Here is a 25,646-nt window from a genome sequence, read left to right as displayed (position 1 = left end):
GTTTACAGATAAAACCTTTGATCTAAGCTGAGACACTTTAAGAGAGTCACCCCAACAGCATCAACCAGCTCCTTCATCCTGGGCGACGCCATCACTGTTTCACACAACTTTATTCAAACAGCTGCAACGAGCAAAGCCCAACCAAGGCTGGCTGAATATTCATTCCCGTCTTCACCAAAGGCTTATGTGTTACTCTGGAGAGGATTTACAATTTTACCATTTTAAATGCGTATTTTTCACCTGTTATTTTATTCTTCTTTATTTTAATTCATTTTATTTTCCTTGATTTTTTTTTTGCCAGTTGCTTGAATTCTGGATACCAGGGGTTTACTGTATTTCCAATGGGGAATGTGGAGGGGAAGGTTTCTCTGCTCCCCATACTCTTAACTTGGTTTTGTGGCTTCCTTGCTAATTTTTTAATAAACGTCCACGAGAGATTTCCTGACTTTTGAATCAGTATTTATTGTCATGAACAAGTCACGAATTGTTTTGTGGCAGCGTCACAGGGGCAAACATTAAATAAACCACCTCCCAAATTAAAGAAAAAGACAAGGTGAGGCAATGTCTGTGATTCATTGATCATTCAGGAATCTGACAGCGGAGGGGAAGGAGCCGTCCTTGTGCCGCTGAGGGCTCGTCTTCAGGCTCCTGTAACCTTTTCCCCGACGGTAGCAGAGTGAAGAGGGCACATCCTGGGTGGTGGGGGTCCTTGAGTTTAGAAGCTGCTGTCATAAGACACCGCCTCTTGTAGATGTCCCCAATGGAGTGAAGTCTGGTGCCCCTGATGTTGTTGTAGGCCGAGTTTTTTCCTGTCCTGCTTATTGGTACTTCTGTGCCCGTCAGTGATGAGACCAACTAACCTCTGCAGTTTTCCTTTTGCTTTTCGTGACTGATTATCAGATGCTCATGGCTAGCGGGATCTGGGTGGGTGGTGCAGCCTGTGTTCAGTGCGATGGATCCACTTGTCTGTGATCGTTGACACTTTGCTTCCGCAGATGCAGCACAGCATAATCCTTCAGGCCAAGCCGTCCGCCAGCAGCCCGGCTGTGCCTGGGGTGAGCAGCCAGGGGTCTACGATGCTGATCGGTAGCCAGGCACAAACACTCAGCAACTCGGCCGGGCTAAAGAGTCAGCCTCCAGGAGCAGGGCAGGCAGCGTTGGCCACCCTCCTGCAGCAGACATCTGTCCTTGTGAAGGCTTCCTCAGCAGGTACATCGCTGGGATGGGGCCGGTTGTCTTGTGTGGGAGAGGAGCAATGTTCTCTCTAATTTTTAGTAGTTAGTGTGTGCAAAAATCTTAAGTGGTGCAAATATTTTTTTCCTGTGACAGAAGTCTGTGCACATTGAGTGTTTGTGCAAATGTAAGCTTGAAACTCTTTCAAGATCATTTTGGCCCAGCCAATCTCTCATGGCTAATAAAACTGACATGTTTTATTATACAAGTATGATCTCAAGTATGATCTCATTCTACGAAGTAATGGATTTAAGATTTCATTATATCCTTTCTGTGCACATTAATTTTTCTTTGTTCACTGGTTGCAAAATTTATGTGCAAATGCACAACTTAGAGGGAACCGTGGGGAGGAGGCAGTAGGGTAAACCTTCTGCTTATTTTTCACCTTGTACATAAATGATTTGGATTATGGAATAGATGGCTTTGTGGTTAAATTTGCAGATGATACCAAAATAGGTGGTGGGGAGGTGGCATTGAGGATACAGAAAGGCTGCAGAGAGACTTGGATAGATTGGGAGACTGGGAAAGGAGGTGGCAGATGAAATACAAAGTCGGAAAGTGTACGGTCACGCACTTTGGTTGAAGAACTAGATGGGCAGACTATTATTCAGATGGGGCAAAATTTGCAGGTGCAAAGGGATTTGTGCAGGATTCCCTAAAACAGTGGTTCTCAACCTTTTCTTTCCACTCACATACCCTGATGTAAGTCATCCCTGTGCCATCGGTGCTCTGTGATTAGTAAGGGATTGCTTAAGGTGGTATGTGGGTGGAAAGAAAAAGTTTGAAAGCCACTGTTTTAATCGTCCCTCATTGACTCGTTATGTGCAGGGTTTCATGTCTCCAAAGGAAATGGGCCAATGACCATTTTTCTCAAGCAAAATATTTCGGTAACAATTGGGTCTATAGCAGTGGTTCTCACTCACATCCCACCTTAAGCAATCCCTTACTAATCGCAGAGCACCAATGGCACAGGGATTACTTAAAGTGGGATGTGAGTGGAAAGAAAAGGTTGAGAACCACTGCCCTTCAGGTTGACCTCCAGGTTGAGTCGGTGGTGGTGAAGGTGAATGTAGTGTTGGCATTCATTTCTAGAGGGCTAGCACATAAGAACAGTGATGTAATGATGAGACCCTAAAGGGCACTAGTGAGACCTCGCTAGGAGTACTGTCAACAGATTTGTGTGCCTTGTATGAGAAGAGATGAGGTGGCATTGGAGAGGGTTCAGAGAAGATGATGCCAGGAATGAAAGGGTCAGCATATGAGGAAAGTTCATCGGCTCTTGGACTGTGCTCATTGGAAGCTCGGTTGGCATAGTGGATACCACAACGCCTTTACAGAGCCAGCGATTGGGACTGTAAGGACCCTGTATGTTCTCCCCATGTCTGCATGTGTTTTCCCCAGGGTCTCCGATCTCTTCCCACCGTTCAAAACGTACCGGGCGGTGTAGGTTCATTGGGCGTAAATTGGGCAGCACGGACTTGTGGGCCGAAAAGCTGTATGTCTGAATTTTAAATAAATTTGGAAGGATAAGGGGAAGGAGGTGGGGGTCTTATTTCAGTGGAATAATGCAAGAAATATTGTTAAAATGCTCAGCAAGATTCCAGAAACATCAAGATGGTGAAGATCAGGGTTCAGTCCACGGAGGGATTGCCACCAGCCCTAGAATTCCAGGGAATGGTAACACAACACATTTTGCCTCCCTCCCCCCCCCCCAAGAGGATAGGCTAAGCCACTTGAAAGACTTCGCCCTGGACATTGTAGCATTCCCTCAGTACTACATCAAGCCTTCAGTTTTTTGTGGCGTGGGACTTCTGAGAGAGTCTCTCCCCCACAGAGGATTGGGGACAAAGGAGGGAGCTGCAGCAACATAGGTAGTGAGGACATCTCTGCTCTCTGTTAAGACGAGTCGTTTTCCCTGAAGTTCAGTCGCTTCACTCAGTATAGTGGAGCTTGAGAAGACGATGAAATCCAGAATAGAACCAGGAAATATTGGGAGGACTCACCAGGGAGGCAGAGTCTGTGGAATGAGAAAAGAGTTAAAGGTTCCTTTTATTGTCAAGTAAGTTGAGTACCCCTTATCAGAAATGTTTCTGATTTTGGAACACCATTTAAAAAATGCACTCATTCACTCAGACTTAAAGATACATGCATTCACATTAGAGTACAAATATTTACATATGCTATTACGACCTCCCATTTAATTTTTGAAGGGGACATGTTGAACCACCGTGACCAAAGGAAAGGTCAAGCAGTAGACTTACCTCATTGGATTGTGACCATTGTGCAGGTCATTTTGACTGCCAAGGTTTTTAAAGGTTCGTGGAAGTCACACGTTTAGGTTCCCCTACATAAGGCAGTTGTGACAGCCCCTCGTTTGAAAGGGCATTCGCTCTGGAAGTAACTCGACCAGGATTCATGAGTTTTCAGCGGTGCGAATCCTCGGTCTCTCCCACCTCATTCGTAATTACTCCTTTGCATCAATTTAAGAGTCTTCTTGTCAACATTGGATGTCAAAGACCGACTTTGGAATGACTTTCCAGAATTGAGCTTAAACTATAATGGTCTTGGGTATCTCATTCTCACACACACACACACACACACACACACACACACACACACACACACACACCTATTTGCGCATAGTTAGGGGTTCAGTTTAGATAAGGTGTTATATTATTAGTGATTAATAATTTTTAAATTATTTTAAACACTATTTTGGTAAATTTCTATTGCTGTTGGTCTGTGACGTAACACTGCACAAATTAACTGAAATAGACATATTCTGAAAAATCTACACTCAATAATGCACTACTTACATCTGCCACGACCAGCTCTCCGATCATGTTTTCTGAACGCTATGACATAACGTATTGTTTTACCTTATGGGAACCACAGTTGATAAAAGTTTTGGATTTTAGATAAGGGGTACTCGGCCTGTATACAATTTTTGCCTGCCGTTCGGCAAACAGAGTGGCCATGACCATTGCCCGGCGCCCCTAACAATAGGAAAAAGAAAGAGACATTGAATGTCCGTGGATTTGCCTCCAGCGATCCTGCAGCCTCACAGACCCCAATTCAAACCATCGGCAACCCGAGCTCCAGATCCACGCCTCCGACCCACGTTAATGTCTCGGGTTGAAGACTCTTTGTCAGAACTAGGGAAGAGAGAGAAAGCGTGTTAGTTCTGGGTTGCAGAAAGGTGGAGGGCCGGGTTGCATGAAAGGACGTGGTTATCAGGGTGAGAAATTATTGATGAAACATCCAACTGATGTTAATGATCAGAGGGAGGGATGGAATGGTGTTGCCAGGCGAGTCAGTATTACAGAGGGAGGATCTGAAGCAGGAGTTGATGTAGACAGAGGAAGCCTGTGGACTCCAGAAGGCTACAACGTAGCCAGGCAGCAGATGAGCTGCTGTTCTTCGAGCTTGCGTTGGGTCCTGTATTAACTCACAGGGCGGAGTGGCTGCAGCTTCCCAGTAACAGAGTTGTGAGGCAACTCCTCCAGTGACCCGGGTTCGATCCCAGTCTCCAACGCTGATTTCGTGGAATTTGCATATCCTCCCTGTGACCGCATCGGTTTCCGCCTTGCTGCTCTGGTTTCCTCTTGCGTCCCAGTGGCGGACCAGCCTAGTCAGTGTGACACTGCTACTGTGCCAGTGACCCAGATTTGAATCTGGTGCTGTTTGTAAAGAGTGTGTACATTCTCCCCAGGTCTGTGAGTGTTTTCCCTGGATGCTCCAGTGTCCTCCTATGTTCCAAAAATATATCGGTTAGTGCAGTGCTTCTCAACCTTTTTTCCCCAATTATATACCACCTTTCTTCTCTTTGGCTTGGCTTCGCGGACGAAGATTTATGGAGGGGGTAAAAAGTCCACGTCAGCTGCAGGCTCGTTTGTGGCTGACAAGTCCGATGCGGGACAGGCAGACACGGTTGCAGCGGCTGCAGGGGAAAATTGGTGGGTTGGGATTGGGTGTTGGGTTTTTCCTCCTTTGCCTTTTGTCAGTGAGGTGGGCTCTGCGGTCTTCTTCAAAGGAGGTTGCTGCCCGCCAAACTGTGAGGCGCCAAGATGCACGGTTTGAGGCGATATCAGCCCACTGGCGGTGGTCAATGTGGCAGGCACCAAGAGATTTCTTTAGGCAGTCCTTGTACCTTTTCTTTGGTGCACCTCTGACACGGTGGCCAGTGGAGAGTTCGCCATATAACACGATCTTAGTAATCCTTCACTAACCACAGAGCTCCTATGCCATAGAATGTGTGACAGAATATGTTGTGTTTTATATTGTATATAGATATGATTTTGGGAGATAAAGTGTGGCAGAATTTTTAGTGTAGGTCACATGCAAACACTTCAAAACAAATTTCATTTAAAATACTGGAGCTCTGCTCAAGCCAGACAGGCCGGCTCTGAATACCTTTGCAAAAGGTTTGGGAAGTCCCCAAGTAACTTCACTAATGGATTGTTGTTTTGAAAAAACTCGGAGGAGAACCACAGTCTGTCTGAATGGAGGTTGCTGTTCTAAGAGGGTCATGTGGTTTTGCAAGCAGAGAGAGTCAAACAGGCTTTTCTCTGTGTGTGAGAGAGAGAGAGAGAGGGAGGGAGAGGTATCAGTTTTGCACTGCTACAGTTAGCAGCAGCAGCTGGGACTGGAACAGGACAAGCTGGAAAGCTTGTGGAAAACCCCATTTTGAAGATGGGTTGTGAATGCTTCGTTCAGCCTGGTCAAAACCCTTGTGGTTTATGCAAGAGGCGAGGACTGGCTACCAAATGTTTCACTTGAAATAAGGGAAGCAAAAAGGAACTCTGTGGTGACCTGAAAGAAAGAAGTTATCATCTGGAGAACCCTGAGGGGGAAAGTTTCCTCGGCAAAACACTTAAACATTAAAAGGGATCAGTTTGTGTCCAGGAACAACAAATCTCTCTCTGAAAACCGACAAGAACCTTTCTGAGCGGTAACCATTTTATTTACCTTTCAAGCACCAAAGCCTGGTGAACTTCATAAATGTCAAATTCTGTGCACGGTATAAAAATTGCCTGCAACCAGTGAACTTGGAGGAGTGAGATTGAACTGTGAGCCAAAGAACTTCTCTGAACTTACACATTACATACACGTGCACTTAGAATTAGAAGGGGGTTAAGTTAATAGTAATAAGTTAAAGTTTGATCCTGTTTTCATGTTTAAAGATAATTAAAAGCAACTTTTGTTTAAGTAACCATTTGTCTTGATGAACATCTATTGCTGCTGGGTTTTGGGGTCCTCTGGGCTCGTAACAGATGCCATGGGTGCTCTGTGGTTAATAAGGGATTACTGCAGGTGTATGTGAGTGGAAAAAAGGTTGAGAACCACTGGGTTAATTGGTAACATGGGTGTATTTGGGCAGCCACAATGTTGAAGCTAAGCAGACTCATCGGACCGGGTGCCCTCCTCCAGTTCCTAGTTAAGTGCTTGTGTTCATAGACTTCTATAAATAGCTCTTCAGCGGGGGAGGTTGAAGGGGAATGTGGAAAAGAACTGGGAAAGGAATTGCTCCGTGATCCAGCCAAGACTGGAAGGGCTGAATGGCCTCTTTCTATAATGTCTGCTGCCAGCATTGCACTGTGCTTCATTGAACGTTGTTGCCCTTCTGCCAGGTACCACAACCACAACAAGGTCACCCGACAGCAAAGTCATCTCGGGGACAGGATCTGGAGTCACCTGCCACCTTCAGCAAGGATCCACAGTCCCTCTGCAGATGAAACCACTCACCCAGCACCAGATTCAGCCCTCGCTACAGGTAGTGAAACACTTGTCAAGTTCAAGTTTACTTTCGTCTGATTGTACAAATACAACCCGATGAAACCGTGTCCTCTGGTCCTCGGTGCGAAAACGCGCAGACACACAACCAAACATCGCACCCATACAGACAAACAAAACACATGCAGGACAAATACACGTATATACAGTAAAAATAAATATTGTTTAGTGAATACAGGTGCTCCCCTACTTACAATAATCCGACTTACAATTTTTCAAAGTTCAAATCCGTGCTTTTCAATTTCGAATTCCGATCTGTTCCCGTGCTTGCGATATGCGTTACGTTACTCTCGCGATGCTGGGCAGTATCGCACGAGGGTATCGTACATCACACTCTCTCGCGATGCTGACTCAACCATGCTCGCAGTCTCTGTAACGATCACACGAACGAGTGCGCTGTAAACAATCCATCAAAAATGCTAGAGGCGGTTTTCTTTCTCGACTTGTGGGGTTTTTTTTCCCCCCCAACTTATGAGGTTTTGCCGGAACGTAACCCCATTGTAAGTTGAGGAGTATAGCTGTCGCAGATGGTCAGTGCGAGCAGTTCCTTTGGTCGTTCAGCATTCTTGCTGCCCATGGGAAGAAGCTGTTCCTCAGCCTGGTGACACTAGCTCTGATACCCCTGGATCTCTTACCCCAACTGAAAGATGGGTTGTGGGAGAGGTCCTCAACAATTTTGCACGCCCTCTTCAGATAACTATCCCAATAGATCACGTTGTGGGGGGGACGGGGCGGGAAGAAAGACCTCTGTGATCCTCTTTGCCGCTTTTGTGGTCCTGTAATCCATTTCTCTCTGGCAACCGTACTGCACTGTGATGTGGCCGGCCAGGACACTGTTGATGGAGCTCCTATGGATAGTAGCCTTACCTACCTCTGTCTTCTCAGGAAGTTCAGTTGCTGATGTCCCTTTCTAACAAGCGAGGAGATTATGTGTGTCCACAGTAAGTCATTTGTTTGTGAACTCCAAGGGACTTGGTGCTCTCCACTACAGATATTGATGTGTAGTGGAGGGCGGTTCTTCCTCTCACTTGAGTTCATTCACCACAATTGAAGGCAGGGGTTCCCTTCCGATGGATTCCAGATGAAGGTTACAACTTGTTGGAATCCTAACCAGTTAACCTGGGTGAGTGTTGGTCAGTTTGATCCGGAGACTGAAGGTTAATTTAACCGCACCCTCGTTTGATAACTGTGGCACAGGGGCTGAAATTTATAAGGCACACCCTACACCCATCTGCGTACAGCAGCTGGAGCAGGCGCACGGAGGTGGGCAGAGCCATCGTAATTATAAACTTTACAATGCAACGCTCTCGTTTCCCCTTGTCCCGTTCTGTGGCCCGCGTTGACCGGTCAACCCATTTGTTGTCATTGCAGACAAAACCCGGAGTGATCAGTTCAATTTCAGGTTTGAACATGAACTTGTCCAAAGGGCCGATCCAGATCCAACTTCTGGGGAAAGGACTGACACAGCTGATGCCCACGGGCTCTGCGCCTGCTCACCAGGTACAAAAGTTATGATCTGCCCAGGTCTGGAGCCCATTAGGGAACAAAGGCCAAGTAAAAACCATGCTGGAGAAACTCAGCAGGTCACACAGCGTACATTAGACAACAGAGTTAAAGATGCATCACCAACGTTTTGGGCTTGAGCCCCTCATCAACATATGAGCAAAATGTAGGCAGGCACCTGAATAAAATGGTGAGGGGGAAGGGGAAGAACAGTTCCAAGGACAGGAGGTAATGGGTGGATAAGGGAGGGCGGGTTCTCGATGTTGGTGCCCCACACACTCCCAGTCTTCACCTGCGCACACTCACCCTCCCAACCGCCGCCGCCGATCATCGACACCTCCCCACCAAGGTCCCCGCTCCTGACCGGGAGGCCGCTCTCCTTGATGGCGCCGGGGCGGGGGAATCTTCCACCTACTTTCAGCTGGTGGACGGCGCTAGGCAGTTTGAGAGGGAGAGTTGGAGAGAAGACTCAATAGGGCAACAAGGTAAAGAAGAAATGGAAAGAGAGAGGGGAGGGAGTTACCTGAAATGAGGACAATCATCGTTTCACGTTGGGTGAATTTTTTTTCCCACCTTTTGAGGTCAGTTCAGTGCCAAAAAAATTTTGCATAACTGAGGAGTTCTGATTGTTATCCAAAATTTTTTGGAGGTGAATTGACGTCACTTCCGGGTCCGGAAAAATTTGGGATAACCCAATTTTGGATAATCAGAAATGTACTGTACTTAATACGAATAAATGACAAAGATGGGACAAGGAGAACCCCCCCCCCGGTGGGAGAGTTTCCCCCCGTGGCTGGCGGCATCGGCCAGCTCTTCATCCCAGGTGCCACCATTTTATTCAAACACAACTTTATTGAAACGGCTACTGCGGGCAGGGGCACTCTTTTGGCTCCCATCTTCACCAAGAGGTTGTGTGTTGCTTTGGAGAACATTTACAATTTTAAACTCTTGTATAAAAAAAACCTATTTACTTATTTGTCTCGGTCGTTTGTGTTTGCAGTTGATTGAATCTGCATAATGGGGATTCTATTGTACTTTGTAGAAGGGCTCTGGCCCAAAATGTTGGTCAGATATCTTCACCTCCTATGGACAGTGCGAGACCAGCTGAGTTCCTCCAGCGTTTCTCTGTTTTTTTTTTTAACCACAATCACAGCTTCTTCCACGTTTTTCATCCTTACATCGACCTCTCCAGTTTCTGCTAGAACACTCCCCTCGTTCTTCCTCTTTTCAATCACAGTGTCTGCAGACTTTCCCGTTTTACTTCAGAGAACAAGGGCCATTCATTCCCCCAGAAGATGTTGGTGAATCACATGGGTGCTTACCAATTCGGTAACCTATCCTTGTCAATTTCAGATGTTTATTGGAACATTACCCAGCTGTCGTGGTGAGGTTTGAACTGTATCTTCCTATCACAAGTGCAGCTCCATGGATTGATGGAGCTTCCAAATGGCATGGATCTCTGTTCACTTGACAGGCTAGGAGCATGTTTCCAGCAGAGGACAATCCTTCGTGCTGTGCTAAGATTTCCTCCTCGATAACCAGCTGTACAGGCAGCAAGGGGAGTATCTGTCCCTCGATGCTGGATGGAGTTGAGAGCCCAAGATCCAACAATTTCCTAATGAGGAGTCAGACAACCCAAAACAGGCCTAAATTGTCCTTCGGGGCCTGTCCCATTCGCTCCATATCCTTCTAAGTCCCTTTAGGGAGGCATGGTTAGTGAAACACTGTTACAGCACCAGTGATTGGGTCTGGGGTTCGAATCCCGCACTGCCTGTAAGGAATTTTGTACGTTCTCCCCATATCTGCATGAGTTTCCTCCGGGTAACAGGTCATTTCAGCCATGAGTCCATGCTGCCCAATTTCCAGCCAATTATCTACACCCCATGTACGTTTTGAACGGAATCAGACATTTTGGCATCAAATATTTTGGTGCTCGCTCACATTTGGCAACGGCATGGCATTTTAATTATAGTTTTAATTAAATCTGTATAGTTCCAGTCGAAAATACTTTATGAGACGATAAATCCCAAAATATTGTTTTCCTCTCCCCACAGATGCCGTCTGATCTGCTGATTGATCCCAGCATCTGTGTAAACCTCCCAACTTCATGCCTCCTCTCCCCAGGGGAGGGTAGTATTGCCCTGGTTGTCACTGCAGCGGGGGGGGGGGGGGGGGGGGGTCATAATCTCGGTGGAAGGGGGAAATAAGACCAAAAGCCCTTGTTTGCCGGGGAAGCAATTTCTGGGGGTGGGGGAGGGAGGTGTTTCGGCAGGCAGTGCAGCCAGCAGACAGAGAGTGGGGTGGAGGGGGAGCCGGGCCTGGATGCAGTCCGTGCGGGGAGCCCGTCCATCCGCTAACTACTTCCTAACTGTTGGCATCAAATTGTGCACGCCAAACTGAAGGCCAAAATGTCCTAGACTCATTTCGAATGGTGGGACGAAACCAGAGCCCCTGGGGGAAATATATGCAGACACAGGGAGAACATACAGACTCCTTTCAGACAGCGCTGGATTCGAACCCAGGTCCCGATCACTGGCACTGTCAAGGCGTTGTGCTAACCGCTATCCCAACTGTGCCACCCTAAAAGATTCCTTGCTATACAAGTGAGAAAACATCTCTCCTCCGTTCTTCTATTGTTGTCCTAGTCCTGAGGTTTACCCCTCTGGTATGCCTCAGAGATCGGTGCAGGGACTGTTGAGTTGGGATTTTATGGTAAAGTTGGATAAGACATTAGTGAGGCCAAACTTGCAATTTTGGTCACCTAACTGCAGAAAAGATATCAATAAGATAGAAAGAGTGCAGAGAAGATTTACTAGGATGTTGCTCAGACTTCAGGAGCTGAGTTACAGGGAAAGGTTAAAAGATAAAAGCCTTTATTCCCTGGAGCGTAGAAGAATGAGGGTAGGTTTGATAGAGGTGTTTTAATTCTGAAGGGGATAGGAAGCTTTTCCTGCTGAGGATAGGTGAGATACGAAACAGAACACAAGTTAAGAATGAAAGGGGAAACTTGAGGGGGAATTTCTTCACGTGATCCTGTCAATGGTGAATACGGGCTCAATCTTAAAATTTAAAAGAATTTGGATGGGAGGGGAATGGAGAGTTATGGACTGGATGCAGGTCAGTGGGACTAGGCAGAATGATAAGTTCAGGACAGACTAGAAGGGCCAAAGACCCTGTTTTTGGGCTGTAATGTTCTAGAGTCTTAGAAGGGACTGGCTGACCTAAGTCAACCTGACCTAGTCCAGGGATCAGAGCAGGGAGTACACGTAATGGGAATCTGTGGGCAACCAACAACCCATTCCGCTGGAGGGGATGCTCACCATGCAGTAATGCGAGTGCACAAGGATTTGAGAACCTAAGAGGTGGAGCAGGAGTTGATGGTCCAGCCCATCAAGCTATCCTCCATTTAACGAAGTCGTGGCTGATCTGGCCATGAACTCAGATCCACTGACCCATCTGTTCCCTATAACCCTCAATTACCCTGCTATTAAAAAAAATCCATGCATCTTAAATATGTTTTAAATTTAGACAAAGCCCTTCCAGCCCATGCCACCAGAATACCCCAATTAACCTACAAACCCATTCCATTTTTGAAAGAAGGGAGAAAACCGGACGGAGCTAGTGGGGAAAACCCACACAGACTTGGGGAGGACAGTGCGGGTTTCGAACCTGGGTTTCTGGCGCTGTAATAGCATTGCCCCCTCAACATTAAGCTGCATCGACTGCTTCCTTCGGCAGAGTATTCCATAGATTCACCACTCACTGGGAGAGGCAGTTCCTCCTCTCTGTCTTCAATCTACTCACCAGAATCCCCCAGTGCTTGTCTCTCTGCCGATGGTAACTACTTTCCTGCTTTGATCTTATCTATTCCTTTCGTAATTTTACACGAGGACCCCCCACCCCACCCCCCGGCTCATTCTTCTAAACTCCAGCGAATATAATCCCAAGGGTTTAATCTCTCTTCAGATGCTAAACCCCTCACCTCCATAATCTACCAGGTGAACCTCCTCTACACCACTGCACTCAGTTCTCCAGGTGTGGCCTCACCACCACCACCCTGTGTAGTTGCAGCGTAACCTCCCTGCTTTTCAATTCAATCCCTCCAGCAATGAAGGCCAACATCCCATTTGCTGCCTTGATTACCTGTTGCACCTGCAAACCCACCCTTAACAATTCATGCACAAGCACTCCCAAGCCCCTCTATGCATCAATGCGCTGCAATCTTTCATCGTTCAAATAATACAGCAGCCTCGAGCAAAATAAAATTGTGTAAAATAAATAGGTTAAAAAAAATTTGAAGCACGCCTTGCTATTAGTTCACCAATCACACACCACGCAATCTCAAGCAATTGGAAAATTCACTTCTCCGCCATCCACCAATCCTCATAGGTGCTGGATTCCGGGGGGGTTTTACTGTAATCTTGATTTGCTCATTTTTATTACAAGTGGATGACTTCCAACATTACACTCCATCTACCAGACCCTTGTTCACTCACTTGACCTATCTATATCTGACTCTGTGTGCTCTACGCAATTTGCGTCCCCAATCAATTTGGTGTCATCAGCGGACACTAGTTCCCCTCCTCCAATCTATGCACAGTTGTGGGCCCACCACTGATCCTACGGCACTCAGCTCACCACTGCCCGTCCACCCCTTCATTTAAAATATTCCCTGTTATCTCTCAGGAATTTCCTCTACTGAGGATTGTTGGAAATGACTGAACATCTAATTGTGTGCTTTGCTTCATAGATGGAGAGTAAATTGGGAGGATTGAAAGCACCTGCACCTCTGCAGCCAGCAAAGGAATCTGTGTAAGTGTTGTCTTAAATCTATACACTACAATGCCAGCCACCCGGGTTCAAATCTGGCACTATTTGTAAGGAGTTTGTATGTTCTCCCCTTGCCAGCATGGATTTTCTCTGGGTGCCCTCCCACCCTTCAAACATACAGTGGGGGGGGGGGGGAGGAGGGTGGGATGTTGGTTAATTGGGTGGCGTGGGCTCGTGGGTCAGAAGGGCCTGTTACCGTGCTACTTATCTAGATTTAGAAAATCCTCCATTGTGATCAGTCCAATGGTGAAAGAATAGAGACCTCCTTATGCCTCTGGGCGCTGTGTACCTGTTCCACAAAGTTCCCTTCGACCCTGGTCACCTACAGTGTTCAGTTCTATGCAGTGCACCGGATGGACAGAGGGAATCCAGTGTTAAGCACCTGAGTTATGAGGACTGGAACTGAATGGTCATGAGTTGAACTGCTAAAACAACTTTCCATGATTCTCCTATTTTCTTAATTGATACTTATTTTAATATACAGGGGCCTCAATAATGTTTGGGACAAAGACATTTTTTCCTTTATTTGCCCCTGTGCCCCACAGTTTTAAATTTGGAATCAAACAATTCACATGTGATTAAAGTGCACAGTAGAGACTTTATTCAAGGTTATTTGTATACATTTTGGTTTGACCATGTAGAAATTACAGTACTTTTTTTATACATAGTTCCCTCATTTCAGGGGACCATAATGTTTGGGACATTTGACTTCTCGGGTGTTTGTAAGTACTCAAGTATGTTTAATTGCTTTATTGGTGCAGATATAAGAGAGCAAGGCTTGCTTCTAAGCTTTTGATCACCTTTGGAGTCTGTAGTTGCCGTTTTTCAATACGAGGACCAGAATTTTTAATTTTTTTAAAATTTAGACATACAGCATGGTAACAGGCCCTTCCGGCCCACAATCCCATGCTGCCCAGTTAAAGCCGATTAACCTACAACCCTGTACGTTTTGAATGGTGGGAGGAAACCAGAGTCCCCAGGGGAAACCCAAGCAAACACGGGGAGACCGGACAAATTATTTGCAGACAGTGCGGGATTCGAACTCCGGTCGCTAGTGCTGTAACAGCATTGTGCTAACCACGCCAGTGAAAGTCAACGAAGCCTCATGGCTGTAATTCAAGAATAAATCAATAGGCGACATTGCCCGAACTTTAGGATTACCAAAACCAACAGTTTGGTAAAGGTTCCATTATTGTCACGCAATACTACATTTAGAACGTAATGCACATGAAATTCTTTAACTTTTGTCTGCCGTCTGTTTGGGTTCAATCGTTTACTGGGCTGAGAAATCGGAAATTCCCCTCTCCGACGCACCCAAATGCAAACTGCTGTTGAGACGGGGATCATTTCGAGGTTTGGAGGCTGAGAGTTTATCGGGTTGGGGATTAAGAATTCAAGAATACTGGAAGTCTGTGTCCAATGGTGCACTGCAGGGGTTGGGACCCTAGATGCTTGTGATGGATATAAATGAGGACCTGGATGTGAATGTCAGGGACTCGTGGGTATCCTGTTGCACCAGCAGAAAGCTCAGAATCGTCTGGCTTCGGTTCAAGTTTATTATCATCTGATTGTACATTTCTTTCTTTGGCTTGGCTTCGCGGACGAAGATTTATGGAGGGGGTAAAAAGTCCACGTCAGCTGCAGGCTCGTTTGTGGCTGACAAGTCCGATGCGGGACGGGCAGACACGGTTTAGAACCCAACAAAACAACGTTTCTCCGGACCATGCACAAATATTGCAATGCATAAAGATCACATAAATAATGAGAATTAATATATAGAAATATTTGGGATGATGAATATGGTGACGGGGTATTGTTTATCAGTCTCACAGCTTGTGGGAAGAAGCTATTCCCAGCCTGGGAGTCCTGCTTTTGATCATCCCGTAACTCCTTCTTGATGGAAGTGGGTTGAAGATATAGATATCCCCGCTATTCAAAAGTAGAGCGTTCCTATGAAACCTTTTGTAAGCTGAAATGGCAGAAAACGAAGAAGCATTTACTATTAATTTATATGGGGAAAAGTTTTTGAGCGCTCCCAGACCCACTGCCCCGTGCTCTCCTGACAGCCCGCTATCAGTCCCCACACTGATCCCACTGCCTCGTGCTCTCCTGCAGCCTGCTATCAGTCCCCACAGTGATCCCATGGCCCTGCGTTCTCCCGTCAGCTCGCTCTCAGTTCCCACACTGATCTTACTGCCCTGCACTCCTGACAGCCCATTATCAGTCCCCACATTGATCCTACTGCCCCGTGCTCTCCCAACAGCCCGCTATCAGTCCACACACTGATCTCACTGCCCTCTATCAGTCCACACACTGATCTCACTGCCCTGCGTTCTCTCGACGGCTCACTCTCAGTCCCCACATTGATCCCACTACCCCGCGCTCTCCCAACAGATCGCTGAACACTATTTTTGCTTTTTCCTTTTTCCGTAAAAAAGCGAAAATCCTCTTTGGATTTCTTTCGGTTAGCGAAGAAAGTGAAGTGACATAACATGAACTTTTAAAAAGCGGGGGGATACCTGTACTGTGCACTGGATGGAAAGGTCTTCTATAATTCCTGGGTCCTCTTTCGACAGCGCTCTCAGTAAATATAACCTATAGAGGAGAGAGATTCCAGTAATCCTCTTGGCTGTTTTAATGATCATCTGTAAAGACTTCAGGTCTGATGCTTTGCAGCTAACATACCACACAATGGTATAGCCAGACGGGATGCTCTCAATTCTACTCCTGGAAAAGGTGGTCAAGATGGGGGAGGCTGGTAGCTTTGACCTCCTCAGCCTTCTTAGGAAGTGTAAGCGCTGCTGTGCCTTCCTGACCAAACTCCAGACGGTTGTTAACTCGACCTGTGACATCACGGGCACCAGACTTCACTCCGTCGAGGACATCGACATGAGGCGGTGTCTTAAGAAAGCAGCCTCTATCCTCATGCACCCCACCACCACCCAGGCCACTCCCTCTTAACTCTGCTACCATGGGGGGGGGGGGGAAGGTCCAGGAGCCTAAAGACGAGCACTCAGCGGCACAAGGGCAGCTTCTTCCCCTCCGCCATCAGATTCGTGAATGATCAATGAACCAAAGACACTGCCTCGCTTTGACTTTTTATTTTTGTAAGGTGGTTTATAGAAATGTTTGCGCTGAGACGCTGCTGCAAAATAACAAATTTTGTGTCTTGTTCATGACGATAAATTCCTTCTGATTCTGAATGAGGAAATGTTGTGGGTCCTTTATATGAACACCAAGGAATTTCTTGCTCTCCGCTCTTTCCAAGACTGAACCATTGATGTGTAATGAGGAACAGTCGACCTTCATCCGCCTGTTGTCCACAATCATCTCCTTTCCCTTGTCCACGTTGAGACCAGCTGGTGGTTGTTCTTGCACCATTTCGCGAGCCGCCGAGCCTCCTCTTCCTAACGCAACTCATCATTGTGGCTGAGGAGGCCAACGACCGTTGTATCATTCACCAACTCGATGATTCTTTTTAGAAGTGAATCTGGCAGTGCAGTCCATGAGTCACCAGTGTGAACAGTAGCGGGTGGAGGTGCGCCATTGATCGGGCTTGAAGCTTTGCTACCAACCCAGACAGACTGTGGTCTTTCAGTCAAGAACTCCAGGATCCAGTTGTTTAGAGGGGTGCGGAGTCCCAGCGAGGTCAGTGTGTTCACCGGCCCCTGAGGTTTGATTGTGTTGAACGCCAAGCTGAAGTCTATCAGAATTTATTGTCATGAACATGTCACGAAATTTGTTGTTTTGCAGGAGTTTCACAGCACAAATATTGCAATAAATACATTTTTAATTTTTTTTTAAATTGGTGCAAAGGAAGAGAAAGTGAAGTGTGGTCTATTGTCCATTCAGCAATCTGATGTCCTTGTGCCGTTTTCAGGCTCCTGTACCTCCTTCCTGATGTTAGCAGTGAGAAACGGGCATGGACTAGGTGATGGGGGTCCTTGACGATAGAGCCTGCTTTCTTCAGACACCGCCTCTTGTAGGTGTCCTCGACGAACATTGTAGATGTCAATGTACAACAGCCTGATGTTCTCTAGGTGGGCCAGAATGGAGTGGAGGGTCAAGGGTGTGGCATCATCTATGGACCAGTTTGGACAGTAGGCAAGCAGGAACAAGTCCAATGTGGCTGGGAGGTGTGGTTTGATCCTCAAAGCATTTCGTGATCATAGACGTCAGTGCCAATGGGTGGTAGCCACTTTGTCCGGTTACCATCACTTTCTTGTCTCAGAACACCACAAAAGCAGTTAGTCCTTCCGTCTGCTGGTTATCTCTACCACACACCAAGGTTTCTGCCCCACAAATTCTGCAGCCATCCTGAGCCCATGCTGGGGAAATATATTCCACCAAATTCGCTGATGGATTTGTTAGTCTTGTACCAAGGTCTGCAGTTCCTGCTCCACTGTTTGGCAGCGTTATGGTTGCAAGTTTAAGTTTATTATTTTCATACAATTGTGTTAAGTGCAATGTTCTTTGGGCCTTAATGCAAAAACATGCCAACACGTGTCTAGACATAACTCACACATTTACAAGCAATTTATATAAAGGTAAAGAATCCATTATTGTCACATTGAGAATGGAACCTACATGAAATTCTTTAACTTTTGTCTATCATAAGGTAGACATAGAGTCTCCACTTTGTCCAACGCCCCTCACGGAAGCCTACAGCACCTGGTGTTCCTAGGTAGTCTCCCCTCTAGGTACTGACCGGCTGCTTAGCTTCTGAGATCAGTCAATCTCAACCTATTAGGTGCTGTTGCAGTACGAATATAAAAATAAATACTATTAAATAAATAGGAGACTCTTGGAGGAATTGTATGAGCAGTTCATCAGCTGGTACTAAAACAACACTCCTGTCCCCTGGTTACAGGCTCGTAGACCGACTGCGCGTGGATCAGGATGCTGTGCTACAACCGGATTACAAGACCCCCTTCCGATCTTATCAGGATATGGTGCACAGGCTTCTGCCATACCACCTGTACCAGGGGACGTTGCCCTCCGTGGAAGAGCACAGGAAAGGTAATGGCATCTTGCTGCGCTCCCTGGGGTAGTGCTTTGGACTGAACATTACCAGGGTGGTCTCGCCCTGTACCATTCCTGGTGCATAGCAGCAGATACTCAGCATGCCAGGGAGTACCCAAGGCTGTTTACTGCATTTGTAGATCAAAGACTGGTGGGTAGTCGAGGTACCAGACAGTTGATGAGAGACATTGAACAGTTAGTAGAAAGGGCAAATGGAGTGTAATCAGGGGGAAATGTTGATTTTAGAAGGAAGAACAATGCAGGTAGACCCCGACTTACGATGGGGTTTGGTTCCGTGACTTGCATCATAAGGTGATATCAACAGAAGTCAGTGTCTATCTGTACAGGTAGTTTTCTGATCCGCTCTTTCCGGGAGGCCGACCCGATGTCCCCGCTTCTTCCGGAGGCCCAAGATTGCACCTGGCAACTAGGGGCAGTGGCGTCACCTCGCCACCTATGTGGTGATTTGGAACACATCCAAATTGCCGTTGCTCTCTCTCCCTCTTCAATCTCTCTCTCCCTCTTCAATCTCTCTCTCCCTCTTCAATCTCTCTCTCCCTCTTCAATCTCTCTCTCCCTCTTCAATCTCTCTCTCCCTCCAATCTCTTTCTCCCTCTCCAATCTCTCTCCAATTTCTCTCCCTCTTCAATCTCTCTCTCCCTCTTCAATCTCTCTCTCCCTCTTCAATCTCTCTCCCTCTTCAATCTCCCTCTCCCTCTTCAATCTCCCTCTCCCTCTTCAATCTCCCTCTCCCCAATCTCTCTCTCCCTCTACAATCTCTCCCTCCCATCTCTCCCTCCCTCCCTCCCATCTCTCTGTTTCTCCCTCCCCTCTTCAATCTCTTCCTCCCTCCCTCCCATCAATCTCTCCCTCCCTCACATCTCCCATCAATCTCTCCCTCCCTCCCATCTCTCCAATCTCTCCCTCCCATCTCTCCAATCTCTCCCTCCCCTCTTCAATCTCTCCCTCCCTCCCATCTCTCTCCCTCCCATCTCTCTCCCTCCCATCTCTCTCCCTCCCATCTCTCCCTCCCTCTCTCCCATCTCTCCCTCCCTCCCTCCCCTCTTCAATCTCTCCCTCCCTCCCTCCCATCTCTCTCCAATCTCTCCTTCCTTTCCCAGTGAACAGCAATCTGCGCGTGCATTCCAAATCAAAAAAAAAGCCAGTATCGGGTTCATCAAAGCACGTTTTCTTGACTCCACTACAAGAGGCGCTCCGAAATGCTGACATTTGGGGTGGGGGTGGGAAGCGATCTGTGTGCGCTTTTTGGACGGAAACCTTTCCTTAGAGAAGGAAAAGCAACCACATTGATACAGGTCGACCCCGACTTACCTTTATTCAAAACTAATTCCGATCATCGTAACTTTGAAATATCGCAAGGCGGAATGTCGTAAGTTGGGGGTCTAGCTGTATTCTGTAAATGGAGAATATCTGCAAAAGGTTGCAACACAACAATTTGGGATCTTGTGGATGAAGCTTAGAAAGTTGGCTCCTGGCTTTTATTTTAAGTGGCCGAAGTATGGAATTGAGCAAGTTACTGGTGAAGAGTGCGTTTGAAATAATGTCAGTGGACTTGCCCTCTTTTTAAGCAAAGATATTATTTTGTTGGAGAAGTCGATTGATGTTGGGTGTTGGAAGGGTTGTGCTCTGAAGAAACGTTATTCGAGACTCCACTCATCGGCGTTGACGAATGAACGGCAATCTTATTGCAAAGTAAGACCGTTGGGAAGGCTCGACAGGATGGGGTATTTCCTCTTGGTGGATAGCCCCAAACCAGCAGTGGCGGTCGTCTCAGAATTAACGGATAGCCATTTAAGGTCAAGAAGATGTAGAATTCCTTCTCTAAGGACCGAGAATTTGAATATTACGCATATGAAGCTACTTAACAAGATAAGAGCCTGTGGTGTAACAGGAAACATGCTAGTGTGGGCAGAGCACTGGCTGATTGGAGGAAGTAGGAAGAATACCCGGTCAGCAGCCAGCTGCTAGTGGAGTTGGGGTCATTTCTTTTTGTGTTTTATATCGATGAGTTAGACCACACATGTCAAACTCTGGCCCGCGGGCCAAATATAATTATATTTGGCCCGCAAGATCATTTCAAAAATGTATTAGAGGTGGCCCGCCGATGCTGTTTTTTGGTAATGTCACCCCCTTCATTGCACATCCTTCCCCATTGTAACACGAGAAATTGTAACACAAGAAGTCTGTCGATGTCATCAGCCGGCAAGCCAGTTGGAAGGCTCCCCGCACAACCAGTCACTTCTCCCACCTGTCGAGCGGTGCGGCGGATGGGCGAACGCCTGTGATTTCCTGTCGGCGCGACGGGCATGGCAGGCTGCGCATGGCCCCCAGGCAGCGCGACTGGCACCGGACAGCCCTTCCACAGCGCGAGCACACTTCTCCCGGTCGCCACGGCCTTCAGCGCTTGCACCGGCGCGGACCCCAGGGACGGCTGGTTCGGCCCTGCACGTGAAGAGAGAGATGGTGGCTGTCCGCAAAGGCTGATCGGCAGCGCGCTGGGCCTGAGTGGGTGGGTAAGCAGGGGTGGGCAGAGAGTGTAGGTGAGGAGTAATGGGCAGGGGAAGTTAGGGTGGTGCGAGGGGCAGTTAGAGGGAGGGATAAGTAGAAGGAGGGGTGGATAGGGAAGAGGTAAAAGGGGAGGGGCAGGGCGAGTAGGGGAGGGGTGATTAGAGGGTGAGAGACGGGTAGAGAGAGGAACAGGTTGAGGGGAGAGGCAGTAGAGGGGCGTGTATAGGATGGGGTGGGTAGAGGCAGAGCGAGTGGAGTGAGGGGTGAGTAGAGGTTGGGTAAAGGACTGGTCAGGTAGAGGGATGGTGGGTCGAGGGTGAATAGAGAGAGGCCTAGAGCCTGAGGAAGTGAGCAGGAAATGCTGAGTCCTGATGCAGGCCAAAATGGACACAGGCTGTGAATGCTGACGACATCTCCACAGGGACCAAATAGGTTTCCCTCAGGTCAAGCAAAGGGTGAACTTGAGCTACCTACTCCTGACCTGTAACATTATCCTCCTAAAGTTATATCCTAAAGTTTAACATTACATATGTTGAAAGAAGAGAAAACATGCAGATGTTGTTGAAAATTTTCAATAAATATTTAGTTCGGCCCTCGACTTAGTCCAAGTTTTTAATTTTGGCCCTCCGTGAATTTGAGTTTGACACCCCTGAGTTAGACTATAGAATGGACGGTTTTGTGGCCAAGTTGGCAGATGACAAGATTGGTGGAGGAGCAGGTAGTGTTGAGGCTGCAGAAGGACTTAGACCAGTGGTTCTCAACCTTTTTCTTTCCACTCACATACCACCTTAAGTAATCTCGGTGGAGGAGCAGGTAGCGTTGAGGCTGCAGAAGGACTTAGACCAGTGGTTCTCAACCTTTTTCTTTCCACTCACATACCACCTTAAGTAATCTCTTACTAAGCACCTATGGGATCCTATGTGAGGGGGTGGGGTGGGAAAAAAAGATTGATTTAAAGAGATGAGAGAAGTGGCAAATGAAATACAATGTCGGAAAGTGGACGGTCGTGCACTTTTGCCAGAAGAAACGGGCAGGTTATTTTCTGAATGGGGAGAAAATTTTAAAAATTCACAGGTGCAAAGGGACCTGGGAGTCTTTGTGCAGGATCGCCTGAGGGTAAACTTGCAGGCTGAGTTGGTGGTGAAGGCGGCAAATGCAATGCTGGTGTTCACTTCAAGAGGAATTGAATCAGGGATGTGATGCTGAGGCTTTATAAGGCACCAGTGAGACCTCATGAGGAGCACTGGGAGCAGTTCTGGGCACCTCATTTTAGAAATGATGTTCTGGCATTCCGAGGAGCTTCACAGGGATGATTCTGTGAATGAAAGGAACATTTGATGGCTCTTGACCTGTACTTGTTGGAATTTAAGAGAATGGAGGGGGGGGGGGGGGAGGAGCAGGATCTCACTGAAACATTCCAAATGTTGAAAGGCGTGGGCAGAGTAGATGCAGGAAGGTTGTTTCCCACAGTGGGAGAGTTAGGACAGAAGGGCACAACTTCAAGATTAAAGTTGGGAAAGAGTAGCAGGAGAACTTCTTCAGCCCGAGGGTGGTAAATCTGTGGAATTTGTTTCCACTGACGGGTGTGGAGGCCAAGTCATTGGGTGTATTTAAGGCAGAGATTGAAAGGTTCTTGATGAGCCAGGGCATCAAAGGGGAGAAGACAGGGCAGCGGGGCTGTTTGGGGAAATGGATCAGCTCATGATTAAAATGGCAGGGCAGGCTCGATGAGCTGGATAGCCTATTTTTGTTCCAATGTCTCATGGTCTTGAACCTCCTTGACCAAAGGTCTGTGGGGACACAGAACTCGGATGTATTGAAGGCTCCGGTAGACGGACTTGACATCAGGATTTCTGGGAAAGGGAAGGAAGATGGAAAAGAAATCTTGGATCAGCCATGATCCGATTGAATGGGAGAGGAGATTAAAGGGGCTGAATGGTCTTCTCTTGTTCCTTGCAATCTTGAGACTGTCCCCTTATGAAGGTAATTTTTGTTGTGCTTGAGGTGGTGAATGGGATACTAATCCAAAATTCAATGGATTAATTTTATTTATCGATGTGGAGTGATGTGGTTCTCTGTCTTGCAGTGGACGAGGAGTTTGAGGCGGTTTCGACACAGTTATTAAAACGCACCCAGGCCATGCTACACAAGTACAGAATGTTGCTGTTCGAGGAGGCCAGGGTAACGACTCTTTCTACTTTACCTTGTGTGAGCCGTTTCTGGCAGTCCTGGGGCACCGTGTTTGGAGTGTTCAGAGATTCCCTTCCTTTAATGGGGAGGGAACGGGAGACAATTAGGTGCCCCCTCCCCTTTGATGTCACAACTTCCCGGGACTGTGTTGAAATCCAGACCAGACTAATTAAGCGGAAGACGAATTGGGTTCAGGTCAGTGTCAACCCGGGCTCCGAACTGAAACCACCACGGCTGCGGGTATCAGCCACAATTCTTTGCGGCATTGCTTGAGGCTGCAGTGTCACTGGGGGTGTGGGGTGGTTTTGACCCATTCTCAGGGACGTTCAGTGAAGGTCAGGACAGTGAGGGTTTCTGTGATATTCATCCCGATTCCCTGCTTCTGTGGTAGTGTTGACTTGGAGTTGGGTTGTGGTTTCACAAGCCTGGGAACTGAATGTGAACCAGCTGGTGACTGCGCAATAATGCCCTTCTGAATTGATGAACAGGGCAAGGGGAATGAACATTTTTCATCACTGGCTGCAGTGGAGTTGGGTGAAGGCCCCAGATTCAGCAGTATGGGAGGACTCCATGTTCAAGTGCTATAACTGTCCTTCATGCCAGTTCAGCCTTTGGGTTGTCCCGGAAAGCAGGAGACAACAGCTGGGGAGGGCGGGTGGGTAGGGGAGATAATAACACGTTCCACTGGCCAAACGAGGGATGAGAGGTGGGGCCAAGAAAGATCTGATTGGAAAGTCTGGAAGAATGAGAGGTGATCTTGGAAGTCAGCGATTGTAGAACAGAACATTACACCATTTGACTCATGATGTGTCAACCAATCCCAAAAAAATACTAAACCCTCTCTACCTCGCAACCCTCTATTTTTCTTTCATCCACATGTGCTCATCTTAGAGTCTCTTAAAAGCCGCTATTTGTTCAAGTCTCTACCACCAATCCTGGCAATGCATTCTCACTCTTTTTTAATTGCCCCTGATGTCTCCCCTAAACCTTCCTCCATTCACTTTGTACACATGTCCTCTAGTATTTGCTCCTGGGATAAAGCTGCTGGTTGTCTATGCCTCTCAGAATCTTGTAGACCTCTATTAAGTCACCTCTCATCTTTCTTCGCTCCAAAGAGAGAAGTCCCAGCTCTGCTCACTTTGTCTCTGATATTTTCCAATCCAGGCAGCATCTTGGTAAATCTCCCCTGCACCCTCTCCCGAGCTCCCGCATCCTTCCTGTAATGAGGTGACCAGAACTGGACACAATACTCTTAAGTGTGGTCTCACCAGAGATTTGTAGAGCTGCAACATGACCTCACGACTCCTGAACTCAGTCCCCTGACTAATGAAACCCAGCGTCCCTTAGGCCTTCTTAACCATTCTATTAACCTGCGTGGCGACCTTGAGAGATGTTATGGATTTGGACCCCAAAGTCCCTCTGTTCTTCCACACTCTTGTGTCTGACCATTAACCCTGTACTCAGAGTTGACCTTCCAAAATTCAACACCTCACACTTATCCGGATTGAACTCCATCTACCACTTTTCACACAACGGTGCATCCTGTCTGTAGAACCCTAGAAATGCACAGTAAACAGGCCAATGGCCCTTCTAGTATGTGCCAAAATATTATTCAATTAGTCCAATTGATCTACTCCCAGTCCATAACCCTCTCCCATCCATGTATCTATCCAATTTATTCTTTGAGTGAGCCCACATTTTCCACATCAGATGGCAGCTCGTTCCACACTCCCACCATTCTCTGAGTGAAGAAGTTCCCCCTAAACCTTTCTCCTTTCACTCTAAAGCCAAACTTGTCAAGCCAATTAGGCTGAAACCAATGAGAAGAGTTTGAGGATGGAGGTCTGTTCAGGATAGAGGGGCGGAGGTCGAGTCTCCTCACCCAAGTTGATCTCTGATCCCTGTGGATGGAAGAGGCGAACCCTGAACAAGAATAGGAGCCCTCGTGGTAACCCTGTGAAGCCTGGTCACTGTGGCAAAATGGGTGGCATGGTTAGCATGTGCCAACGACTCAGATTCAAATCCCACACTGTCTGTAAGGAGTTTGTACGCTTTCCCCAGGTGTTCCAGTTTCCTCCCACCCTCCAAAAACAAGCAGGGTTCATTGTAAAAATACAATGCTGGAGAAACACAGCAGGTTAAACAATTAGGTGGCATGTGTTTAAATGGCTGGAATTGGGTTCCACTGTGTTGTAAATTTTTTTAAACGTGGAGGAACAATTTAAGCTGGAAACAGTTGCGTGAAACATGATGGCTGTGCTCCGGCCATAGTGCAGGTGGGGTCAAGCCTGTGGATCTTGCACAGCCGTGAAAGCCATGTCCTTCTGAATTTCCAGAGGCTGAGTCCCTCAGCTGAGATGGTGATGATCGACAGGATGTTCATCCAGGAAGAGAAAACCTCCCTCACCACTGACAAGCAGCTAGCAAAGGAGAAACCCGGTAAGGCCCTTGACGACAGCGGCTCTTGTCCCACCGTAGGTGTCCCCCAGTAGTCTCACCATCGACCTGACCCCCGCCCCCGATTGATCTCGTCACTTGCGCCTGCT

At 47.3% G+C, this 25,646-nt stretch overlaps 1 protein-coding gene across 5 annotated transcripts in view; it reads left to right on the top strand.

Moving 5' to 3' along the window:
* LOC138748245 (BRD4-interacting chromatin-remodeling complex-associated protein-like) overlaps positions 1-25,646 on the top strand; it is a 142,235-nt gene that overhangs the window by 108,701 nt on the left and 7,888 nt on the right. For all 5 annotated transcript variants that reach the window (XM_069908078.1, XM_069908079.1, XM_069908080.1 and 2 more), the window contains 7 exons: positions 996-1,209; positions 6,864-7,006; positions 8,398-8,526; positions 13,280-13,341; positions 18,230-18,378; positions 22,997-23,091; positions 25,437-25,539. In XM_069908078.1, coding sequence (XP_069764179.1) covers positions 996-1,209; positions 6,864-7,006; positions 8,398-8,526; positions 13,280-13,341; positions 18,230-18,378; positions 22,997-23,091; positions 25,437-25,539 — 895 coding nt within the window. The remainder of the gene's footprint in view (positions 1-995; positions 1,210-6,863; positions 7,007-8,397; positions 8,527-13,279; positions 13,342-18,229; positions 18,379-22,996; positions 23,092-25,436; positions 25,540-25,646) is intronic.

The sequence above is a fragment of the Narcine bancroftii genome, chromosome 13 (assembly GCF_036971445.1).
Source record: "Narcine bancroftii isolate sNarBan1 chromosome 13, sNarBan1.hap1, whole genome shotgun sequence".
NCBI classification, from domain to species: domain Eukaryota; kingdom Metazoa; phylum Chordata; class Chondrichthyes; order Torpediniformes; family Narcinidae; genus Narcine; species Narcine bancroftii.
This window is presented reverse-complemented; position numbering and strand designations above follow the sequence as displayed.